Raw genomic sequence first — 21151 nt, 5'->3', positions numbered from 1 at the left:
TATCGATGGTTTTTTCGTTGCTTGACAACTACATCAACGAAGTCGGGGTAGATGGTGTTAACTATTGAGGCATTTAGGACGAAGATGGTGGCTACCTTGTTGTTGACTCATTGGACGGATTGCTCGACCCGAAGTCAGGATTGCCAAAGCTTCTATCGCTCCTCTCATTACTGTGTTAGTTTTGACATGAGCATGAAAAAGAGGAGATGAGGGGCTCGTTGGAGGAGTTTTATTCTACACGATTGTTATCGATAAAAAGAAATGCTTTGAAAGGTTGGTAGGCAAGCAGTTATCGAGCTCTCGATGGACATCGTCATACTCGTCGTCAACGTAGTTATCGAGCAGTCCTCATCTCTTATCGTCGTTCTCTTCATTCACGATAGCCACCATCATTTTTTATCATTGTTCTCTTCATTCACAATAGCCACCCACAGCTTTCAACGACATCGTCGTCCGTTATCATCGATGTTGTTTGTCACAATTAACTAAAATATTAAAATTATTTTTTTACTCTTCGTTTTTATGTTTTTTTGAAAAAATTGATGATGTTAGGATAATTAAATCTAAATATTTTACTTTTATAACTATAGAAATATCAATATAATTTTTTAAGTAAAAGTATCGAGAAATTAAAGATAACTAACTGCACAGATAATCTATAATTAGTCGTATCGCATTTTTGAGTTTACGATTATTTTTAATCAACGTTGAGTCATTTGTATTTACTGTAGTATTATGACCAAAGAGTGCGCGGTTAACATTTCTACACCAAAAAAATCTGTGGCGTTATGCCGCACGTTTCGATACATATCTTCGCTCTCATTCTGCGCAAACCTTGAAAACTATGGGTGACGATAAATAGATAAGTAGAAGAGGCCATCGACGCACACGAAGACTCACAAAGCGCGCTTCTCTCCTGCCCCCATGTTGTAGCTTATCAGCCGGCGGACTCCACATAGCAACCTCCCCTCTCTCCGTCTCTCCTTATCCCAAACCCTCGGAGAGGAGTAGGAGTTCGAGAGGAGTGATGAAGGCTACGCTGAAGGGCCGATACGAGGTGAACGAGAGCGCCATCGATGCCGGCGACGTCCGCCTCAAGGCCTCCATATCCGATGCCACCTTTGTCCTCTCCCTCGAGAAGCCCGGCGCATTCATCCTCGACTGCCACCTTCCCACCAAGGTCCATCTACCAGTCCATTCATTCCATACCTTGATCGATTTATCGACCGCTTAATCCTTTCTCCCTTCCCTTCGTCTTTAGATGTTCGGTTCCAGTTCATGAATTCAATCCGGCTGATGGAGAATACGGTGAATCTGACCTACACCCACGCGCCGAGGGACAACCGGGCGGCCCTCGATGGTTCCGTTGCCCTTGATTTCTCCAACAAGGTCTCCGTCAGCTACTCCTTCGGCACTCCTGGCGCCTGCAAGGTCAAGTACGTCTACGCACACGGGGAGCTGCGGCGGACTGTGCTGGAACCCTGCTAGGACGTGTCCAAGAACGCCTGGGACTTCGCCCTCACCAGGAAGTTCGAGGGGGAAGACTCCCTCGAGGCCACCTACTACACCACCAACAAGAATCTCGGCATCGAATGGAGCAAGGACTCCATTGTCAACGGCTGCTTCAAGGTAATCCACGATCACCCCTGCCAAAATTCTTCTCCTTCTCGATTTGGAGAAACATATCAGTGGAATGTGTGTAGATAACTAGTTAAGAGTAAAGGCGTATTCAAGAGTAGAATGGGATATGCAGTTGGATCACAAATGAAGATGATCTCTTCTCATATGTACTTTTCTAGAAATAGCCTATTGATTCTGCCCTTTTTTTTTACCAGTCAGTTTCTCACTTGTGATTATAAACAGTGTTTTAAGTAGATTATAAGCTGCATAAAGCATACATCAACTCACCGAACATGATTTACATGGACAAAATAAGCTAAAGCCAGCATCCACACAATTCGAGAAGTTTTTTCTTGTTCATCAAGAAAAGGCAAGTAAAAATGAGCATCTAGACTATTAATTCTTAACAATGTTAGACCGTGTATACCTATCTAAATTCACCTTGTTTTGATGGTTCTAGATTGTTAATAAAATTTGTATGTTGTTAAAATTGCTTAACTTCACACCTGCTTGGTACTTTTTTTTCTTCATTTTTAGATCTCATAAATATCACACATCATGTTTAATTTAGCTGGTATTCAATTTGGTCCTATCATTTTCGTTTTTTGGTCGGTATGCTTGAGGCCTCAATCCTTTGGGTAAGGTAATAGCTCAATTATTGAATACATGAATCTACCTATAGGAATTGAACTGCTATCCTATTGGAGGAGCAATGCTCCAAATCATGATGGACCCATAATCCCTCTATCATGTTTCCTTTTGTGATGCTTCCTTTCTTGGCCTGAAAAGCATATAGTTGTACTGATTTATCCTCTTTTCAATTCATTGATTAGATTGAGATTGGTAACTTCTATACTTTTCTGCCTAATACTCAAATGGCAAGCTAATAGTGAGTACAGATCTGCTCAATGGATGCTTTTGTTTACATTTGTTATCAAGGAAGCCTTTTACATTGATTTTGCTATACCCTGTAAATTGGGATCTCTGCTTTCTGAGGCTCCTTGTGAATTGTCTATGTTGTTTATAAGTTGGTTTCATAATTTAAACAGCATGGGTCTCTTTGGACAACATTAGATAATAATAATAATACTGATGAAATCTTGGTCTAATTTGTTATTTGTGTTAGATGGTTCAGATTTCTTTATTGATATGTTCACAAACAATTTTAGCTTTTCTGAGTACAACTTCCAGCTAGAGCATTGATCCTACAGGTAAATTGTTTCTTATTCTAGTGTTTTTAAATTTAACTCAAAGAAATCTATTGTGAAATGGTAGGTGTAAACTGTCTACGGAACAACTTATTGAAAATTTGTCACATAATTGCTTTTACATGGAATACTTCCTGAATTGGTACACTTTTAAAGGATTGATCACCTATAGCATCAAACTTTCAAGTTATATTAATGTACAAAGTTCAGACCATCATTTCTATTACTAGCATAATCATTCACGAAATGACAAACTCAAAGTGCACTTGATGAACTATGATTTGGTTCTTAAGCTATCATGTTCTTAACATATGTTACACCATAGTGTTCTTGTGACTTTCTATGGTCTTGGACTCCAACAGTGCAACTTCTTTTGTTTGTTTGTCCATCTGTAATGCTTTTTATTATTTTAATATCTTTTCTGAACCACTGGTTGCAGAAAGGGTCAAGGCTGTTTTCCATGGATTTATTTGTCATAGTTGATCGAATGCTGAAAAAGAAATGCAAAATTAGTAGATCATTTTCAGACTGATATTGAGTTACCAGCTACAAAGGCTGCAAGTCAGACCGTGGGAGAAAGCTTGAGTTAGATTCAAGTAACTAACATAGAACAAACATGTCGATAGACTTCCCTAGGATATGAGTATTAAAATGGCTCAAAAACAACTCATGGAGACATGAAATTTCTTGGATTTTATGAAGAAAATTATGGTGACATTTAGAATGGCTTGAGGCTAAATGGGTTGACCTTTCACCTGATGATGGATATTTGGTGTCTGAATTAAGTTAGGATTCAATTGGGTCTTTGATTATTAAGGTTTATTCTAGATGGGCTTAGATTCTTTTCATTCGATTGTTGGTTTTTCAGGTTTGATCTGCTTAGAGGTGACCTGGTTATATAGGTAATAACTCTGATTCCATTATCTATATCTGAGATCTGAACCCCACAGAGTGCATATCCTTGTCAGCCAAATGTCTCTTCACAAGTAGTTGGAGAAAATGTAGCTGACCATTAGAAGAAGGGTCCTAAATTACTCAAGAAACCAGAAGGAAGATTTAGAAGAAGAAACACCAAAAATAAAATAGGGAAGTGGTCTACTGTGGTCTAATTTCTTGGGATGTTTTAAGCTGTATATAATGGTAGAAAATATTTTGATGAATTTATCAAGTTTGCTGATCAAGTAAAAGTCGATTGGTCACATGGAAGCAACTAAAGTTTTTCTATCAAGTCCAAGTCTACTTTTCTTTTTCATCTAATTGGCTTCAATTTGGATCAGGTACAAAAGCATGACAGACATCTGCACCGACAATTGTTCAATCTACAGCCAACCAGATTGGTGCTTAAAGTGCCATGAGACCATTATGTTATATGGTTAGTAGAATGGATTTTGATGAATTTGTCAGCTTTGGTGATCAAGTAAAAGTCAGGTTGGTCACATTGGAAGCAATTAAAGTTTTTATCAACTCTTAGTCTACTTCTGTTATTCATCTAATTGGCATCAATTTGGGTCAGATGCAAAATCTGCATGATACAGGTCTGCACTGACAATTGCTCAATCTACAGCCGAGCGAGAGTGCCTTGACCTCTCAGCGAACTGGCTACACCACCACGTGGCCCTTAGACATGCACGGGTGAGCGCATCGTCATGAAGGCGACAGATTGGCATTTATACTGCCATGAGATCATTATATTATATGGTAAACTTCTTTAGTTGTAACGATATCAAGTATCTTGATAATTTGCTGCCCTTGTAGTTTCATGTACCTCTTGGAATCCTACCATGCTTTTATCTTTATAGTGTATTGTTCAATTTAACTAGTCTTCAGCTCAATTTTCATTTTGATGATTGTTGAATCATATCTTATCTTACAAACTAGAAGCTCCTTGTTCATCAAATAATCATCACCTCTGAATTTTCATGGTTTCTTTTTTCTGCTTCTTAAAAGGTTAGTGTAAAATTAACAATATGTTAGTCATTTAATCCACTTATCTCTCTGTTAGTGTCGCACCGCCATTCTCTTTATTGTATAACAGATATCTTGTTCTTTTAATTTGCATGTGAAATGCCATTTTGCTGGTCTCATGATTGATTTTGCTGTGCAGATATCTGCAACTGTCAATTTAGCAGAGCTACAAAAAGTTCCAAAGTTGATTGCTAAGAGTACGTGGAATTACGAGATGTAATATGATTCTTTTACTTGGATGAAATATTGGGTATGTTGATCAAACAATTATTTTCGTTCCATCTTGATAGCTTTTTCTAATTTCCTCTTGAATTATTAATTATTCACTGATTATGTCGTAAATACATGAAGGTATTGTCGTAAATACATGTACATCAATCGAGGGGAAGAACGACTCGGCGGCAGGTACGCATATATTCCATCAGTTCACGCTCATTCCCACTCCATCTCCATTTTCTTTCCCTCTGTTTCCAAATCGAGCAGTGTCGTAAGTACACGCAATAAAACACGCGCTTTCCTTACGCCTACAAGAATAGAGACAAACGTTTCCCACCCGTTTCTCTTGCTTCATCGGCCCGTCCCGCCCTCGCGGGAGTTGCGGCCAATGAGAAGGGCCTCTTTCCTGTTTGGTGCCTTAGCGGTGACAGATTGAACGGGACCCTCAACGCTGCCTGTTTTTGACGTGCCCCTCAGAGGTGATGTCAAGTCCAGTGGAACCTGACCGGCGTTTGGGTCCCACGCGTCGTCTCGAGGGCGCTTACTTCCATTTAAGCAGCAATTTCCAGTTCTAACGCCGCACTCGTTGACACGTCATCGAGTATGATATTCCCGTAACGATTGGGTGTAAAGTTGTTTTGGCTCTTTGTGGATGCCTTCTATCCCCGCGTCGGACACACTCTTAAATGAAACCCTAGCTCAGATCTCTCTCTCACGTCGTTGCCAAGTCAAGCTCCTACTCGCCACCGTCTCGCCCCTCCTCCCGCTCTGCATCGCTGCTCGTGTGGTGTCCACGTGTCGCGATTAAAGCTTACCCTCAATGCCCATGGGTTCGCCCAAGGAAAAGAGGACGACGGGCGCCAGCTCCGCCTCCACCTCCTCCAAGGCCCCACGAGAGGCGGCGCCGCCGGCGACTGCACTGGTCCCCCCCGAATGGTCCGCCTCCTTTCAGGCATTCTACGACCGGGGAGCCGCCGCTGCCGCCGTGATGCCTCAGGCTTTCTATTCCCCGTCACCCATCGCAACCGCGCAGCCTGTCGTTTGGGGAGCTCAGGTTCGTTGCTTAATCTTTCTCGGTGCGTGGGTTGGTGGGGGTTGCACAGGAAAAAGTTTATCTGCAGATTAAATATCAATTATTTACGTATTTTTTCGTGGTTGTTTTGGGGTAATTATATATCCAGCAAGTGATGCCGCCCTACGGCAGTCCGATTGCTTACGCTTCGTTCTATCCGCAAGGGGGGTTTTATGCTCAACCTCCGATAAACGCGGTAAACCTATCTCGAGTGTCTTTCCTTAACCCTTTTTTGTCGTTACCCCTTGTTGTCAAATTAAAATTGGGTTCGTGACGGAGGATATTTTTTCGTGCTGATGACTTCTTAGGGCGTGGCTTTTCGAACCCAGGAAATTGAAGGGAGGCCGACAGAGGCGAAGGACAATCAGCCGACGAGCAAGAGGACTTCCAAAATTTTAGAGGGATCACCAGGAAAATCAGGGAATGATGGTAAAGGGGCCTCTGGTGCTGGTGAGAATGCCTCGCAGAGGTCAGCTTTGCTAGCTGAACTCGTGCTAGTTGTATAGTTTGTTGAATTTTTTATTAACTATCTGATCTTGTGGGCAGTGATGACAGTGAAACAGAGGGGTCATCAGATACTAAAGAAGACGATGACCAACCAAAGGTAAGCAAATCTCTCAGTTTTATTGTGGTTGTTATCTTGTTGATTGTTGACCGGTCACCTCATTGGTGGTGACACTAAGAAACATATAGGTTCTTTCCAAATTTGCACCACTTGATGGACAAATTCTTTAGGCAATGTTACATGCTGACATATGTGGCTGATTTTTCTTTTTGTTTATGTGTCAGTATGTTTCTCTTGTGGTTGAGTACAGCTCTAGCTTGGTTTCTTATCAATAATCTTTCTATTTGGGTTCTTTGTTTGTTGTAAGTGTGTGGAGTACTTCACTCATTTTTCTTAACACTAAGCTTTCTCGAATATTTAGGAACATTCCCCAAACAGAAAAAGAAGTTATGGAAATACAACTGAAGGTAAGTTCTGTGGTAGATGACTATTGTCTTCATCAATTGGCAACTCTGCGATGATTCTCATTCCTACAGGTTTTGCTCAGGTGAAGGTTCTCATTCCTTTGACACTGCTGGTAATAGCGGTACTGCTGGAAGAGTGCGGACTGCCAAAAAGCTTCCAGTCTCAGCCCCAGGACGAGCAGCATTGCCTGGTCCTCCAACTAATTTGAATATCGGGATGGACTTTTGGGGTGCTTCCCCTGCTGGATCTGTACCTAGAAAGGTGGGGTCTAGTGCCTTGAATTCTGGACCAGTAATGATAGGCCGGAGCAGGTCATGCATGAACAGCAGTGGATCTAGCAAATGACTAGTCTATTACATCATGGACAATGTCTCATGCTTGATTTAACTGCATATCTGAAGTATCTAGCATCCAGCAAAAATTGTCACCTAAATGATTATCCTCTCTTTCCTTTCCTTTTGGTTTTTTTTTTTTTTTTTTTTTCAATTTTCACTGATCAGTAGTATGTTGCAGGACGAACGTGACCTGAGGCGGGAGAGAAGAAAACAGTCTAATCGGGAGTCTGCCAGGAGGTCAAGGTTAAGGAAGCAGGTATGCTTTAGGCAACTTAAACATCATTTTATGTACTGAAAAAAGAAAATGAATCACTTCTTTGTTTTTTTAATCTTAATTTTTATTTCCTAGTTTCCTGCTAAGGTGAACAAGAGGGTTTGACTGGCTTGCTTATGTGGAAAGTACAACATACATTTTCACTAAGTGACATATCAGGGCTTGCTTAAGTGGAAAATATACGACAAATGTTTTTTACTTATTGACTTGTCAGGAGAGCACATCTTGATGGCCTTGATGTGCTTCAGGTAGCCAAGATTATAATTTGTTGACAACGAAACTGATATGCTTGTATGTTTTATTAATTTTTAACAGAATAATGGAGGGTTTCATCTCCCTCCAAGATAATTACTTGGGCTAAGTGCTTGGGTCATAAAGGGTAGAGAAATTATAACTATGGTCATTCTGTTAGATTAGGTTAGGGTTTTATTTTTTTTGGCTCATCATTTTTATTCTTTTCACCCCTTCTTTCTACCATTTTCTGGCTGCTTGTTTAGAGAAAGAAAATAATACTGCTAAAACTCTTTGTAGGGAGATTCAGAAAATGCTTCCAATTGTTTTGATTGTATAGCAGATAAAGCTTCATATCATCTATTTTTCTTATCCTTTTTATGTTCTTGATATTCAGACATTATTTCCATTACGTGGTATACATTATGGTTGGTTATTGTTCCAGTCAACATGGTCATATTGTTATTTTCTTATTGTAGACCTGGTTCTTTGCAAAATATTTAACAACTGGCATGTGTAGATAAGTTTGTATTTTTTATAACATTGTCTTTATTCTTCTGACTCAATTTCATAATGTTATTTTGTCTCTGATTCTTTAAATCTTTTTTTATTTATAAAGCCTACTTTGTACCTATATTTTTTTAATCTTGGTTCAAAGTTGCATAAACCTTTTTGGTTATGTGATATGTTGCTCTCTGATGTTTTCTCTGTCAATGGTTTTTCAGTAGAAGTCCATGTTCATGTTTGTTCTAGTGAAGTTTGATGCAAGTTGTCATATACCTAATGCAATCCTCCTCTCAGCTAGTGCTCCGTTCTCTAAAATTGCGATATGTTAAGAATTACCATTATATATGTTACAGCATTTATGCCCCAAAAACAAAAAGGTCCATTTCTTTCACTGATCATAACTTTTAGATTGGTCAATGTCCAAGTATAACATACATGTCAATGCATTTATACTTACCTGCAACTGTTTGTTTGAGTGGTTCTAAGAGTTTTAGTAGTTCCACTCTTATGGTTGTCAATGCTTACCACTTAATTGTTCAACTGTTAGGATAATATATGGGATAAAGCTGTATTAGTTCAATAAGATGCATCTGTTTCTATTCAACAATTCTAAAAACTACTCCCGTTTACAATGTAGTGAAATTTGGCTTAGTAACTAAGCCCATTAGTTTTCAGTTCTGGACTTTTGATTCTTTATTTTTCCTAATATCTTTGGTTTTAGATGTTGGATAGAGCCCATTATGCGTTTTACTCGGTTGTTGAGTATCATCTCTGTTATAACTGTCAATAACGATTCAAAGGGGACTTTTACACAGGTAATGCTCTTCTTTAGACTATTGTTGAGGTATATTAACATGATGTTGATATAATAACTTGATATATGGACTCTCTGTGCAGCTTCACTTTGAGATTTTTTCTTTTTTTCATGATTCAGTAGTTGTTCTTTAGTTTCTTTGGTCGCTGTATGGTCATATTTAGGTGGTTTGTACTGAAAACAGTGTTTTGTTCTTTTTCTTTAACCTTGGAGTGAGATGGGTGCATGATGTTGTAATCATCTGAATACTAATCTCTTTTTTTTATCATCCTCCTTTGTCAGCAAGAATGTGAAGAGTTGGCAAGGAGAGTGACTGATTTGAACAATGAGAACAGCGCACTCAGAGTAGAACTTGAAAACCTCCAGAAATTGTGTGGGGAACTGGAAGCTGAAAATAAATCAATCACGGTTAGTGGTTTTATTATTGGTAGTGTATATGTGAATAAGACTGTCATTTTACCTGTTGACCTGGAATAGACCCAAATATCATCCAGACATGTCATATACCTGTCAGGTATAATCTAAATTGTTTATAATTGTTAATCCGGGACACGTTTGCTACATAATACATATATCCTGTATCAGTCCTATGGACCAATCATGGCCTCCAAAAAGAGTTGGGCATCTTTTTGATAGTATATTTTTTAAGTATATCAGATTATAGTCTCCTACGTATCATTTAAAATTCAATTCTTATGTTCTTGATCAGGCATTTTACAAGTAAAAAAAATTTATATAATGTGCAATGTGGATGTAATAATCATTTGTTGTTCTGTGCCAACAATTAACATGTGGGGGTGGGACTGACACTATCCCATACACAATCTTAGTAACAGTCTTTGTGACCAGAATATGGCACGTGCATAAGTGATTCTTTCCGTATACAACATAATGTGCAATCTTTTTTCTTTCTACGTGCATGTGTGTTGGTTCATCTATTCTTTAATTGTTAAGACTTTTGGAGGCTCTAATCTAACTAGCATTCCTTCAGTCCCATGGTAATATTATTTTGGGTATGCATAAATTTTTTGTTATTATACAAGTATCAAATAAAGCCTGTTGCTCATGAAGAATTAGGTCTCATTGGGTTGTTCTGTATTTAACTCAACCCCATATATACCCTTTCTCTACAATCAGCTTTTGTTATTGTAAAGTTGATTTTACTAGTAATTCTTATTTTAATTATTTTTCGACCAATATGACTGCGGCTCTGTGCTTCCTTTTTAAGCTTCAATAAGCAACGTGTATTATCATGGTCATGGAGAAATTTTCAGTATGCAAGCCTTATGGTTGCATGGTATTGAGCGATTATGGCTTGTTGGCGCATTAATTAAATCTATTTGTAATCTACGATTATTTTTGTGAGCCGTTGCCGTATATGTTGGCCCAAAAATCCCTATCATGGTTTTCTTTTTCTTCCTTATTTTTAAAATGATATGGTGCTTGTGTTAGAAATACATTTAATCTTTTTAACTTCTCTCTATGTTGTGTATATTGCTTTTAATACAGCTTTGAAATTCTTTACTGGAACAGGGAGATTTGAAACAAAGATACGGGCCTGAATTCTTATCTGAATTGAGCAGCAGCATTGACGTATCAAAGCTGCAATCAGATGTTGCCAGCAGTTGACCCTTTTTCATCAAAGTCAAACTAATTCTAACTTGTTATACGAGGCTTCCAAGGTAGCCTTTGCCTTGTTCCACGACCACTCCACTGGCCTTGGGCTCTCGACACTTTTAGTTGATGGAGAGGGTCTGCATAGCTGGATGTATACTTAAAGATCAAATTAAGTAGTTTTATGCCATCTTTTTCCTTCTCGATGAACCAGTTTCAGATTGGCCTTTGGAGTGAGCTACATTAGATATTTAATAACTGGTGTTGCTGGTGTGAAAGATTACGGAGGATAGAAACAGCTCAATTGATGCTCTAACTGTCTTAATATAGTCAAAAGTCTGATATTGATTTTTCTTATAGTGTAAATTGACTTGAATTATAGCCACAGTGTGTCAATATTATTACGCAAAAGATTGATGGTTGTGCCTGATTTATCTTGACGCCCATAGACTCTTGTTGCTTTGCAATTTCAGATCGATATCTCTGAGTTTTGGATGTATCATAGTCTCGATCTTTTCCGTGCTGCTTCAGTCACTACTCTACTGTGCTAAACTCTTCTGCAAATGTGAATATGATCCTCGGTTTCTGGGTTCTCCTTTAGCATTTGGGTGTCATGTAGAGCAAACAAAAGCCCACAGTGTTTCTTATGTTTTGATTGTGACAGTTATCGAGATGACTATATCAATTTAACTGCAAAAGGAGAACCCACTCATGAAGTATGCACGGGATAACGATCTAAGCAGAGGTGGCAAGTAAAATAACCACTAGTGTGTTCCAAGTGTCGCGCAGACCAAGTGATGATCACGGACAGAGTAGAATTCCACCTGAGAGATGTGATGCAGACCACACAGGTACGTCGTAATTCTCAGTCGCAAACTCGCAAACTGGTCAAAGTGTGACAAATCAATAGGAACGTAGTAATTCTCAGTCGCAAATCCGCAAACTGGCCAAAGTGTGTAACGTGATAAGTCAATAGTACCACTGACGGTGATGGCAAGCGATTAAACCTTCTACTCGGTGCCACTCCACGCCAAGTCGTGTCAATGCTTCCTACAGATGGCAGCGAGGTGGCCCTCTCGAGTATGTCACAAGGGAAACGTGTGACAAGTACGTCTCCCGAGTCGGTGTACACGTATTCGCACTGCACTCGTTGTTTATTATTTCCGACGTTAACACCGCACGCACACGAAGCGCACATCACATCGAACCCCTACCCAGGTGGTCCAGAACTATTGGGTCTGCAACAAACGGACGAGAGGAGGAAGAAGAAGAGATAAGCGATCCCTACTTCGTTGTCGCGAGCCATGTGGCTTTCTGTCACGGTGGGGGCGGTGGAGCGTCGTGCGCCGTGGGGCTGCTTCCGGAGACGAGAGGTAGGTGTGCGCGTCCGAGTGCCCCGTTTCGACAGCCATGGCGTCACATCCCACCGCCCTTCCCCGGCGAACGCAGCACCACCCCCCTTGCGTGCACGACCTGCCCTGGTCCACACGCGCGCACGCACGTACAGAATGGGAGGGGAAAGACACAGTTATTGCAGTCAATTAAGGAGAGGGATCCAATAAATGAATCGTCGGCCCACTGCAGCTAATTAAGGATGAGTACTGATTCCACCGACAACGCAGTGATCGTAAAAGTAATTATAGCAGACGAACGTCGATGTGTCCAATGAACAAGACAATGTCATTGAGCTCCTCAGGTAAGTCTTCCATGGTATATATATATATATATATATATATGCTTCAGTACCTTCGCTGCAGGAAGCATGCAGTTGGTTGATTCGACGCCATAAATCAACGGCTCCACTGGTCGTCTCCCAACAAAGAGGCTACGGGAATCTAATGGTTGCTCAGCCACGACTTATCCACCCGCTATTCCTATACTTCCTACTGATCTCTTCCCTCTGCAGGATCCTGACTTGGACATGTTGAATGATCATAGGCACCGCGCTTCCGCAGCTGCTGCTGAGCATGAAGAACGCCCCAGCGACAGCGCCGAATTCCGCGACATCCACGCGTTAACACCCCCTTCCCACCCCAGCCGCGGCCGCCGGAGAGAGCTCTGGGAGGGCGGCAGCCACCGATCATCCTCCCTCTCCATAGGGAGCGACGCCGCCAGCGAGGGCTTCACGACCATGAGCAGGGAGTTCAACGCCATGGTCGTTGCCGGTTCCACCATGCCGAACGACGGTGGTAACGGCGGCAACGTCGACGACGGGCCTCAGAACCAGCTCGCTAGGATCGGGGAAGACGAGCTGGAGGAGACTAACCCGCTGGCTATCGTCCCCGACAACAACCCCTTCCCGTCCCCCCGTCGCCCTCCGCCTGAGATCGACTCTGCCGCCTCCAGTTCGGCCGACGAGGTCCGGGTGCATCTGGTGAAGAAGGAAGAGGTAGACTCGAAGATATCGGCGTGGCAGACCGCGGAGGTCGCCAAGATCAACAACCGCTTCAAGCGCGAGGAGGCGATCATCAACGGGTGGGAGAGCGAGCAGGTCGAGAAAGCCACGGCTCGGTTGAAGAAGATCGAGGTATGCCATCAATCACCAACCCTGATCACGTTCTGCTGCTGAATCGATCGAGATCACGCAGCTCTCAGCCGACCCCATGCTTCCTTTTTCTTGCATGAACAGAGGAAACTGGATGAGCAGCGGGCGAGGGCAATGGAGAAGATGCAGAACGACGTGGCAAAAGCGCACCAGAAGGCGGCGGAGAAGCGGGCGTCGGCGGAGGCCAAGAGGGGAACCAAGGTCGCCAAGGCATTTGAACTGGCCAACTTTTTGAGAGCTGTGGGAAGAGCTCCATCCAAACGCTCCTTCTTCTAGTTCTGATCACATCGCAGCACTGTTTCTCCCTTATCCTCCTCATGTTTGGCGTTGGATTGTAAGCTTTGAAGACTTCCAGATGGAGACTGTTCCAGTTCTGTGCATGAAGTTGTTGCCATCAGATAGATAAACAGAGTGAGAATTGAAGTCTAGAGGCTGATTTGTGCGTTGTAATATAAAGTCATATACTCATGCAGCTTAAATGAGATCGTTGTTGATCAAGTTTGTTCATCAGATATCTGAATTCCTTGGCAGTCAAGCTCAGGTGTATGCACGAACAAGGTGTGGTGGATTCTGCTGTTTCTTTCCTGTTGTTTGCCCAAATCCAAAGAGGCTGTCGACAGGGAAGAAGGGGGTGAGGACAGAGGACAAGATGCTGCTCTCGCCACCTATCGACTGCAGTCCCTGCATCAGAGGGTGTTGCAGAGAGAATGATGAACTGGCTGTGGCATGGAAACGAGGGTGAAGGGAAAGCCATGGACATTAATTGAAGGCAGAGCTCCACCTCCACAAATGAACATTCATGTGGGGAAGGAGATCATCAGCAAGCAGAATCTTGCGGGCATCACTAGAATTGTCTTTAATACGATTATTTGGACCAATTTAAGAAGGTCATATTGAAACAAGTAACAAATTTAGCTTAGATCAAGATTGGAAATTAGATCTTTGAAGTGTGTGGGAGGAGTTCACAGCACCCAATTCCCACATTTCATGATGGGTGATTCAGCTGTACGTCAGGATCATGTGCTGCAGCACATGGCTGAGATGAGCAACGATGATAGCAGCGATTGTTACATTAATTTTGTAGGCAAAGAACCGAATTATCATTATTCGGTGTGCATGCATCCATGACGATGAACGCAATACGAACTTATCAGGTACTTTATGGGGATTAGATTACCCATTCGATATCTGTTCCACGAAATGATGCACAGGACACGTGGCTTCAATCGTTACACGTTTATGGGGACTCTTGGGCGCGTGAGATTGTTCGGGAGATCGGGCATATACTTAATTTGCATCAAGATTGGTAAGTTCTGGTCTGGAAGTGGGTTGGACGGCCGAGATGGGTCGAGACCTCGCGTGCGAACAGGCGACGGGATGGGTCGAGGAGGGCATATGCTTGGGAGGTGGGTGGGAATTATGCTGCGAACACGGTCCGCAGGAATCATGCGATGGAAAAAGGCGTCATAAAGAATCATGCCCCACGAAAACGACGTGTCGAGTTGCCTGCCGTCCGACAACCGAAGCACTCGGAGCAGGCCCAGCGCGTTGGTTGTCCGATCGACGACAGGGTCCGGCTTCCTTCACGTCATAAAGTCCGTTAGGCTCGAGCGGGGCCCGGTCGATCTCTGACGGAAAAAACTGTTCGCTGTTTGAACATGAGCAGGAGGATGCCTGGACGAGGCCTCTCTAGTGGGCCCCAGCGGAAACGTGAGGTCGTGAAAGCTGGACGCTCTTTGACGCGTCACAGCCGAGCCGGACGGATCTCCAACACAGCACGGGAATATGCGCCGCCACCCTCCCTTCCGGTTCCTCTCTCGTCGTCGCGTTTCTTTATTTGAGGCCATTCACATCGAAGTAAATGGTATCGCTTCCTTCTCGCTGCTTTAGTTTCTCGCAGGCGAAGGCACAAAACGACTCAACAATGGGCGAGAGCAACGGTGCGCATCCCACGCCCTAATCCCACCCCTCTCCCCCTTCTTTTTCTTGAATCTTGGACGTCGTCGATCCTCTCTTCTGACGCATCGCTTTACTTTGTTCTTGATTGGATTTGCAGACGGTTCGATCCTCGCGGAGTTCCTCGCTGTGGCGGTGGACGCCGCAAAGAGCGCCGGGGAGGTGATCGATCCCAAGAACCCTCGATCGGCCCGTGGTTTTTCGTATCATCGTCTCCTGTCCGTGTCGTAGATATTTAATCTTTCTCTCTTCGGGAATTCTTGATCAGGTCATTCGCAAGGGGTTCTACCAGACGAAGCATGTGGAGCACAAAGGCCAGGTGCTTTCTCTTTTTCATCTTAGTCCTCTCCAAGGGCACAACGAACAAACGCAATAAAGAATTGCTTGGATGTGCAATAATCGTGGATGCTGCAATCGAACTTACGAGAATGTGTGGGAAAATTGGTTCCCACCTATTTACGGGTCATTTGCCCATTGTCCATCAACAAAGTCTCGTCATGCAAGGAAATCCAAGACCGCAAGTAGGATACGAGATCCATTTAGCTTCTTCAAGTCCACAACCTACAAAAGGGGCCTAGTCGCAGAAGATAGGGATTGAATCCTGGACCTTCTCATGGGGGAGAGATGCTCCACCATTCACCATCCAATGGCGATAAAATTTGTGTATCAGTTTTTAGCATTTCGGTCTATTCTGATGTGGGAGCTAGGTAACAGAAACCCACGGAGAGAAAAAACCAAGAACATGTTACGCAAATTAAAATGCAGGTGGACAATATGACACCTAACCAAAGCGTTCATGCAAAATGTTATTTCATCTTTGTGCATGTCCCTAGTGTTTGGGACCAATTGCATTGCCATCTTGCATATAAATTTACATGGATACATATAGTGATGTAGAAACATGCATACGCATATGGAGATTCATACTTTCATTTCTAAGGCAAGTCAACCTCTTTTGCCTCCCAAGTAGAACCCCTTGACCCAAGCCCCATTACATCCTTGAAACAGTATGTAACACGTTGAAAAATCCAAGATTCAGAGATTACATCACAGAAAAACTTCTGCCTAAATCGTTTGATTATTTTGAAGGAGAATTCTGTTTGGGTGTCAAGAATCTTATGGTAACTACTGGTGTCTGATTCTTGAATAATATGTGGAACTGGGTCTGTCAATCGTCAGCCAGGATTGAAACATTTAACTTCACAAATCTTGCATGTGCTTGTAGGAGTCTGAAATGATGATGAAACCATTGGTTCAATGCAGGTGGATTTGGTTACTGAAACGGATAAGGCGTGTGAAGAGCTCATCTTCAATCACCTTAAAAAGCACTACCCAGATCACAAGGTATATCTCATGTGTGTTTGCATTATTAAAAGCACCCTGTTTCCTTTCCTTTTGGGACCAAGTGGAACATCATGGCACATGATTATTTCCTGTTGTCCAGTTCATAGGTGAAGAAACATCTGCTGCCTTTGGTACCGCTGAGCTAACTGATGAGCCTACCTGGATTGTTGATCCACTTGATGGAACCACTAATTTTGTCCATGGGTAATATTTGAAGCAGCATAGCTATTGATCGTCTCTCATTATCGCTTGTTTTCTTTCTTTTGACAGTAATTACCTGCAGGTTCCCCTTTGTCTGTGTATCCATTGGTCTTGCTATTGGAAAGGTTCCTACTGTTGGTGTTGTTTACAATCCAATAATTGGTGAGGTATGTCATTTTGCACTAAAACTTGAATAAAAGAGAAGAAGAAAGGAAGAAATTATTTTGTTTTGCTTATTAAGTTAGTGACACCCTGCTTGTGATATTTGTTGTTGTTATTTTTCATCAATATAATGGATAGACGTATGATGTTTGTCCAACAACATTGTTATAGTTAGGGTTCAAGATCTTCAGATGAGATGCACATTTTCCCTTTTTAGATGTGAATGAAACAAAAAGCAGGCCTTTTCTTTTATTTTTGAAATCATGTAGCTAGCATATAACCTTACATAACTACTATTAGGGAAGCAATATAGACAAATCACATAGTTGCTAAGACCTGCGACTAAAAATTTATTGAGTCTTGTTACCTGATATGTCTTTGCAAAGTGTTGAATGCATTATTAACACTATATCATGTCTTGTCACTAGCATGTCAGACTTTAAAATTTCTGACATATTTTTATTAGGCTTGTACAACTAATTTCATAATCCCCAAATGCCTTGATCATATCTATCAGACACTGGACACGAAGAATAGTTGTAAACTTTGCATCTACTACGCCTCTAACAGGAGAACATGTAAAATAACTTGTATCTGTAATTATATGTAGCTGTTTACTGGAGTTCGTGGACAAGGTGCTTTCCTCAATGGAAATCCTATAAAAGGTATATCTCAATTTTTGGTTTGGAACCTTCAAAAGCTGGCTTGATTTATTGCTATCATAGCCTTTGTTTTTCCAGATTTGAGGAATACTAAACCTTAAACGAAATATACCATATTTGATATTGAGTTGTGAAGCTAAAGAATCTGATTTTTGCAGCTTCATCTCAAAGTGAACTTTTGAAGGCTCTCCTTGTGACGGAGGTATGTAATGCTTGTATGATCTTACTTGTATTGTATCCTTCAGCAATGGAATATATGTTTGTAGCTACTCTGAAAATGCATACCTTTTGTTGCTTATGTACACATTTTCTGGCAAACCTTGTTTCCACCAATGGTTGATGCCAGGTTCTGATGTGAACTAGGATAAATAATCATCTTTCTCATGGCCGAGAACAGAGCAACACACTAAGAAGTAGCTAAGAAGACAGAAGGGAAATTGTTTTGGCTGAGTGTAAAATGTCTATTAACTATTTAATTATTAGTGTCACTAGGCAATATTTGGTTCAACATGCATCCTAAACTTCTCCAACTCCTCAACATTGTTTTCTTTTTTATGACTAGAAAGCAAATCAAATGATCCTTACATATTGATTACTGGACAAGTAATGCTCAGATCTCAAGTTGGAACTATTATCAATGTGGGTTTACTGCACGGGAAACTGTCTGAACTATATAGTAGGTGCTTCGATTGTTTCCCTTTTTCTGTTCAGAGATCATCAAGCAAATTATTTACGACAAATTATCCGCTACAATCAAACTAGTGTTGGCATGGAAGGAAACTAGGAGATGATAAGGTTAAATCAGTAACTTCAAAATTTTTGTCTAGGAATAGTTAGTGAATTGAAATTTATAAAGCTCCTTAAGTAGATGGATGAATGAGAAAATTATCATCTGTACAAGGTGCAAACTACTATTGAAAATAAATTTGGCATTTCGATCACCAAATTGCCAGGAGGTTCATCTTAACACCAATTGCAGCTACTTTGTTTATTTGTTAATCATTTAAAATTCTTCAGTTTATGTTTGGAAATTTAATTTCTAGATACGAGAATAATTCAGGTTAGTGTTTTAAGACTTACATACTGTTAGAACTGATTACTTTTGAAGTTGAATTGTTGGAGACAAAAGAAATTAGAGTTTTTTTAAGGAACAAGAATACAAATCTGTTATGTTTAAAGAATGACCGGATGCAATGATTTTGAGTAACGTTTATTTAGGGCAGCCTGGCTGCCGGAACTTGTTATGGTGGAACAAATGCAAGGGCATGTTAGTAACTGCTCGTTCACACAGTTTAATAACTTGATAAATAATTCTGAATACAGCTCTTATATCATTGGTACATATTGATTGCTCATCGACATTATGGCATAATGCTAGTGGTGATGAATAATTTTAATTAGAATATTAAGTAATGAACAAGTTTTTGAAATTCGATGAGAAAACAAATGACGCCCAGGTGTCTGAGCATTATTGATATATGTTTTAGTTCATTGCATGGGAAAAGATGTCCCAAAAGATATATTACAGTTATCTAAAAGGAAGAACGTTTTAGGTTTTGGTGAGAGAAGGATGTACTACTTGATAGGAGTCAGGTGATAGAACAAATAAACCTCCTACATAATGAGCTTCTGGGTCATGCTCAACTGCTTTGCAAATATTCTACATGGTAATAGGGCTGAAAACCAACATACATATAGAATGTGTTTAGAAAAGTTCATATAGTTTTGCGTGAAATGATCTATTTCATGAAAAAAGTTTGGTCTGCCTGCTACTTTCACTCCTGTGATTGTTATTATCTAAGTCAGTTGCTTTGGTGAATCATGAAGCTAACTACGTTTTTGTTCATTGCATTCCATAACATGGCCCAATGAAGTAGATGATATCATGCTCATGCCAGTCAGCTGATGTGCCATAGTATACAATGTTTTTCGGTACCATACTTTCATATTATATCTGCAAATTAAGTGTGAAATGTGTCCTTATATGTTATGCTTATACCATACATTTATATTTTTTGTCCTTTTCCAACTTGATAGGATGATAAAAATCAAACTGATGCCGTGTGTCTACTGAAACATAAAAAAATGTATTAGATCATCTGATATGTGGGTCCAGAGATCTTAAAAGTAACAATCCATTCTTTTCTGTTCTTTTGAGTTTTGATTATATATGATGTGTGTATGTATTTTCTGTCACTTCTCCTATTGTCTCTCTTACAGGTAAGATTTTGTTGGACAATTCATGATCACTAGCTATGACATATTAGATTGTAAAAATTTAATGGCATGGGTTTACTTGTGACAATTTAAGCTTATAATGTTGGGTGTTCTTTCACCTAGTAGTTGATAAGTTGTGTATCGTATACTATAATCATGTAACTATTTTGCTCGTGCAATTTGATGGACAAGACCAACAACTTTGCAGGTTGGTACGAAGCGTGATAAATCAACTGTTGATGCGACAACTAACAGAATCAATAACTTACTTTCCAAGGTAAATGCCATTTATTCTAGATGTATCTGGTGAATAGTACAATTCATTCAATTTTTTTGTTACTCAGGTAAGGTCTCTTAGGATGTGTGGTTCTCTTGCTTTGAACCTTTGTGGGATTGCGTGTGGGAGGCTTGATCTGTGCTACGAGATTGGATTTGGTGGCCCATGGTATTCACTGCAATAATCAAAGCATTACAAATTGATGTTAAACAAAATTTTGTTTGATCAATTTCTACCCACAGGGATGTGGCAGCCGGAGCTGTAATTGTTCATGAAGCTGGTGGATTAGTGTTCGACCCGTAAGCACTTCAAAAACTCATACAGAACCGCCCTCAACTTATTTATTGTTCATCGGCTTGGTGTAAGTTAAGCTGAGTTGTTCTTTTTTTATGTCTACGTCAGATCTGGTGGGGATTTCGACCTCATGTCTTGCAGGGTGGCAGCTTCAAACCGCCATCTGAAGGATGCATTCATCCTAGTACTAACGGAAACCGAGTAGGATCACTTTTACTTTACTGAAGAGGCTGCAAAATCTCCATGTCTCGAAGCAAGAGTTTAGAGAAGTCAGGCAATAGGATGCCATTTTTTTCAGACAACTCTGTCGTACCTGCAGAGATAAAATGTTCAATTAATGATTGATCATTACAGCAAATCAGCATATAAATTTGTAGGTTCAACTAATACCATGTAAAAGATCTATGACATTGCCACAATGATCATGGCTTTTGGACGACGTACGTTTGGACTTATGATGACACGATAATTGATGTCTGGTTGTGTATTGAGTCGGCAAGTGATGGGGAAGAGTAGCCTCGACGCAATCGCCAACATTTCTTTGATGCAGATTTATATAAGATATATAGCTACATTAAATTTTATTTACTTTCTTTATATTTTCAAAATTCACTTAAAATTTGCATCTAATTTGTGCTTTTGTGCCTCCCCAAAACACACCGGAGTC

General features: G+C 40.8%; 4 protein-coding genes across 6 annotated transcripts; all 4 read left to right on the top strand.

Moving 5' to 3' along the window:
- The first annotated feature begins 851 nt into the window (after positions 1-851).
- Positions 852-11266, top strand: LOC103986550 (G-box-binding factor 1). 3 transcript variants are annotated; one of them, XM_065185846.1, is made up of 14 exons: positions 852-1180; positions 1262-1629; positions 4106-4256; positions 4342-4526; positions 4933-5043; positions 5145-6063; positions 6191-6277; positions 6411-6550; positions 6628-6685; positions 7008-7053; positions 7134-7312; positions 7565-7642; positions 9495-9620; positions 10746-11266. In XM_065185846.1, exons 6-14 carry the CDS (start codon positions 5830-5832, stop codon positions 10839-10841), a joined length of 1044 nt encoding a protein of 347 aa, XP_065041918.1. In that variant the 5' UTR covers positions 852-1180; positions 1262-1629; positions 4106-4256; positions 4342-4526; positions 4933-5043; positions 5145-5829; the 3' UTR covers positions 10842-11266. The 3 variants fall into 3 exon arrangements, with proteins under 3 accessions (XP_065041918.1, XP_065041919.1, XP_065041917.1); XM_065185847.1 differs by lacking the exon at positions 10746-11266 and adding an exon at positions 9120-9213 and having other exon boundaries at positions 6390-6550; XM_065185845.1 differs by having other exon boundaries at positions 854-1180; positions 6390-6550.
- Positions 1028-5013, top strand: LOC135677928 (outer envelope pore protein 24, chloroplastic-like). The gene is made up of 4 exons (XM_065190334.1): positions 1028-1180; positions 1276-1431; positions 1489-1629; positions 4933-5013. Exons 1-4 carry the CDS (start codon positions 1028-1030, stop codon positions 5011-5013), a joined length of 531 nt encoding a protein of 176 aa, XP_065046406.1.
- A 1201-nt stretch (positions 11267-12467) lies between the features above and the next one.
- On the top strand, positions 12468-13881 carry LOC103986549 (remorin 4.1). Its single transcript, XM_009404566.3, has 4 exons — positions 12468-12522; positions 12570-12667; positions 12733-13353; positions 13456-13881. The coding sequence occupies exons 1-4, from the start codon at positions 12483-12485 to the stop codon at positions 13645-13647; spliced, it is 951 nt and encodes a 316-aa protein (XP_009402841.2). The 5' UTR covers positions 12468-12482; the 3' UTR covers positions 13648-13881.
- Positions 13882-15122: 1241 nt separating this feature from the next.
- On the top strand, positions 15123-20927 carry LOC135675569 (inositol-phosphate phosphatase-like). The gene is made up of 12 exons (XM_065185844.1): positions 15123-15311; positions 15428-15489; positions 15596-15646; positions 16591-16671; positions 16772-16875; positions 16955-17039; positions 17645-17699; positions 17855-17898; positions 20122-20190; positions 20258-20358; positions 20433-20489; positions 20593-20927. The coding sequence occupies exons 1-12, from the start codon at positions 15233-15235 to the stop codon at positions 20687-20689; spliced, it is 885 nt and encodes a 294-aa protein (XP_065041916.1). The 5' UTR covers positions 15123-15232; the 3' UTR covers positions 20690-20927.
- Positions 20928-21151: the final 224 nt, after the last annotated feature.

This window comes from Musa acuminata, chromosome BXJ1-6 (assembly GCF_036884655.1).
Source record: "Musa acuminata AAA Group cultivar baxijiao chromosome BXJ1-6, Cavendish_Baxijiao_AAA, whole genome shotgun sequence".
NCBI lineage: Eukaryota > Viridiplantae > Streptophyta > Magnoliopsida > Zingiberales > Musaceae > Musa > Musa acuminata.
Note: the sequence above shows the minus strand (reverse complement) of the source record. Positions and strands in the feature narration are given on the sequence as shown.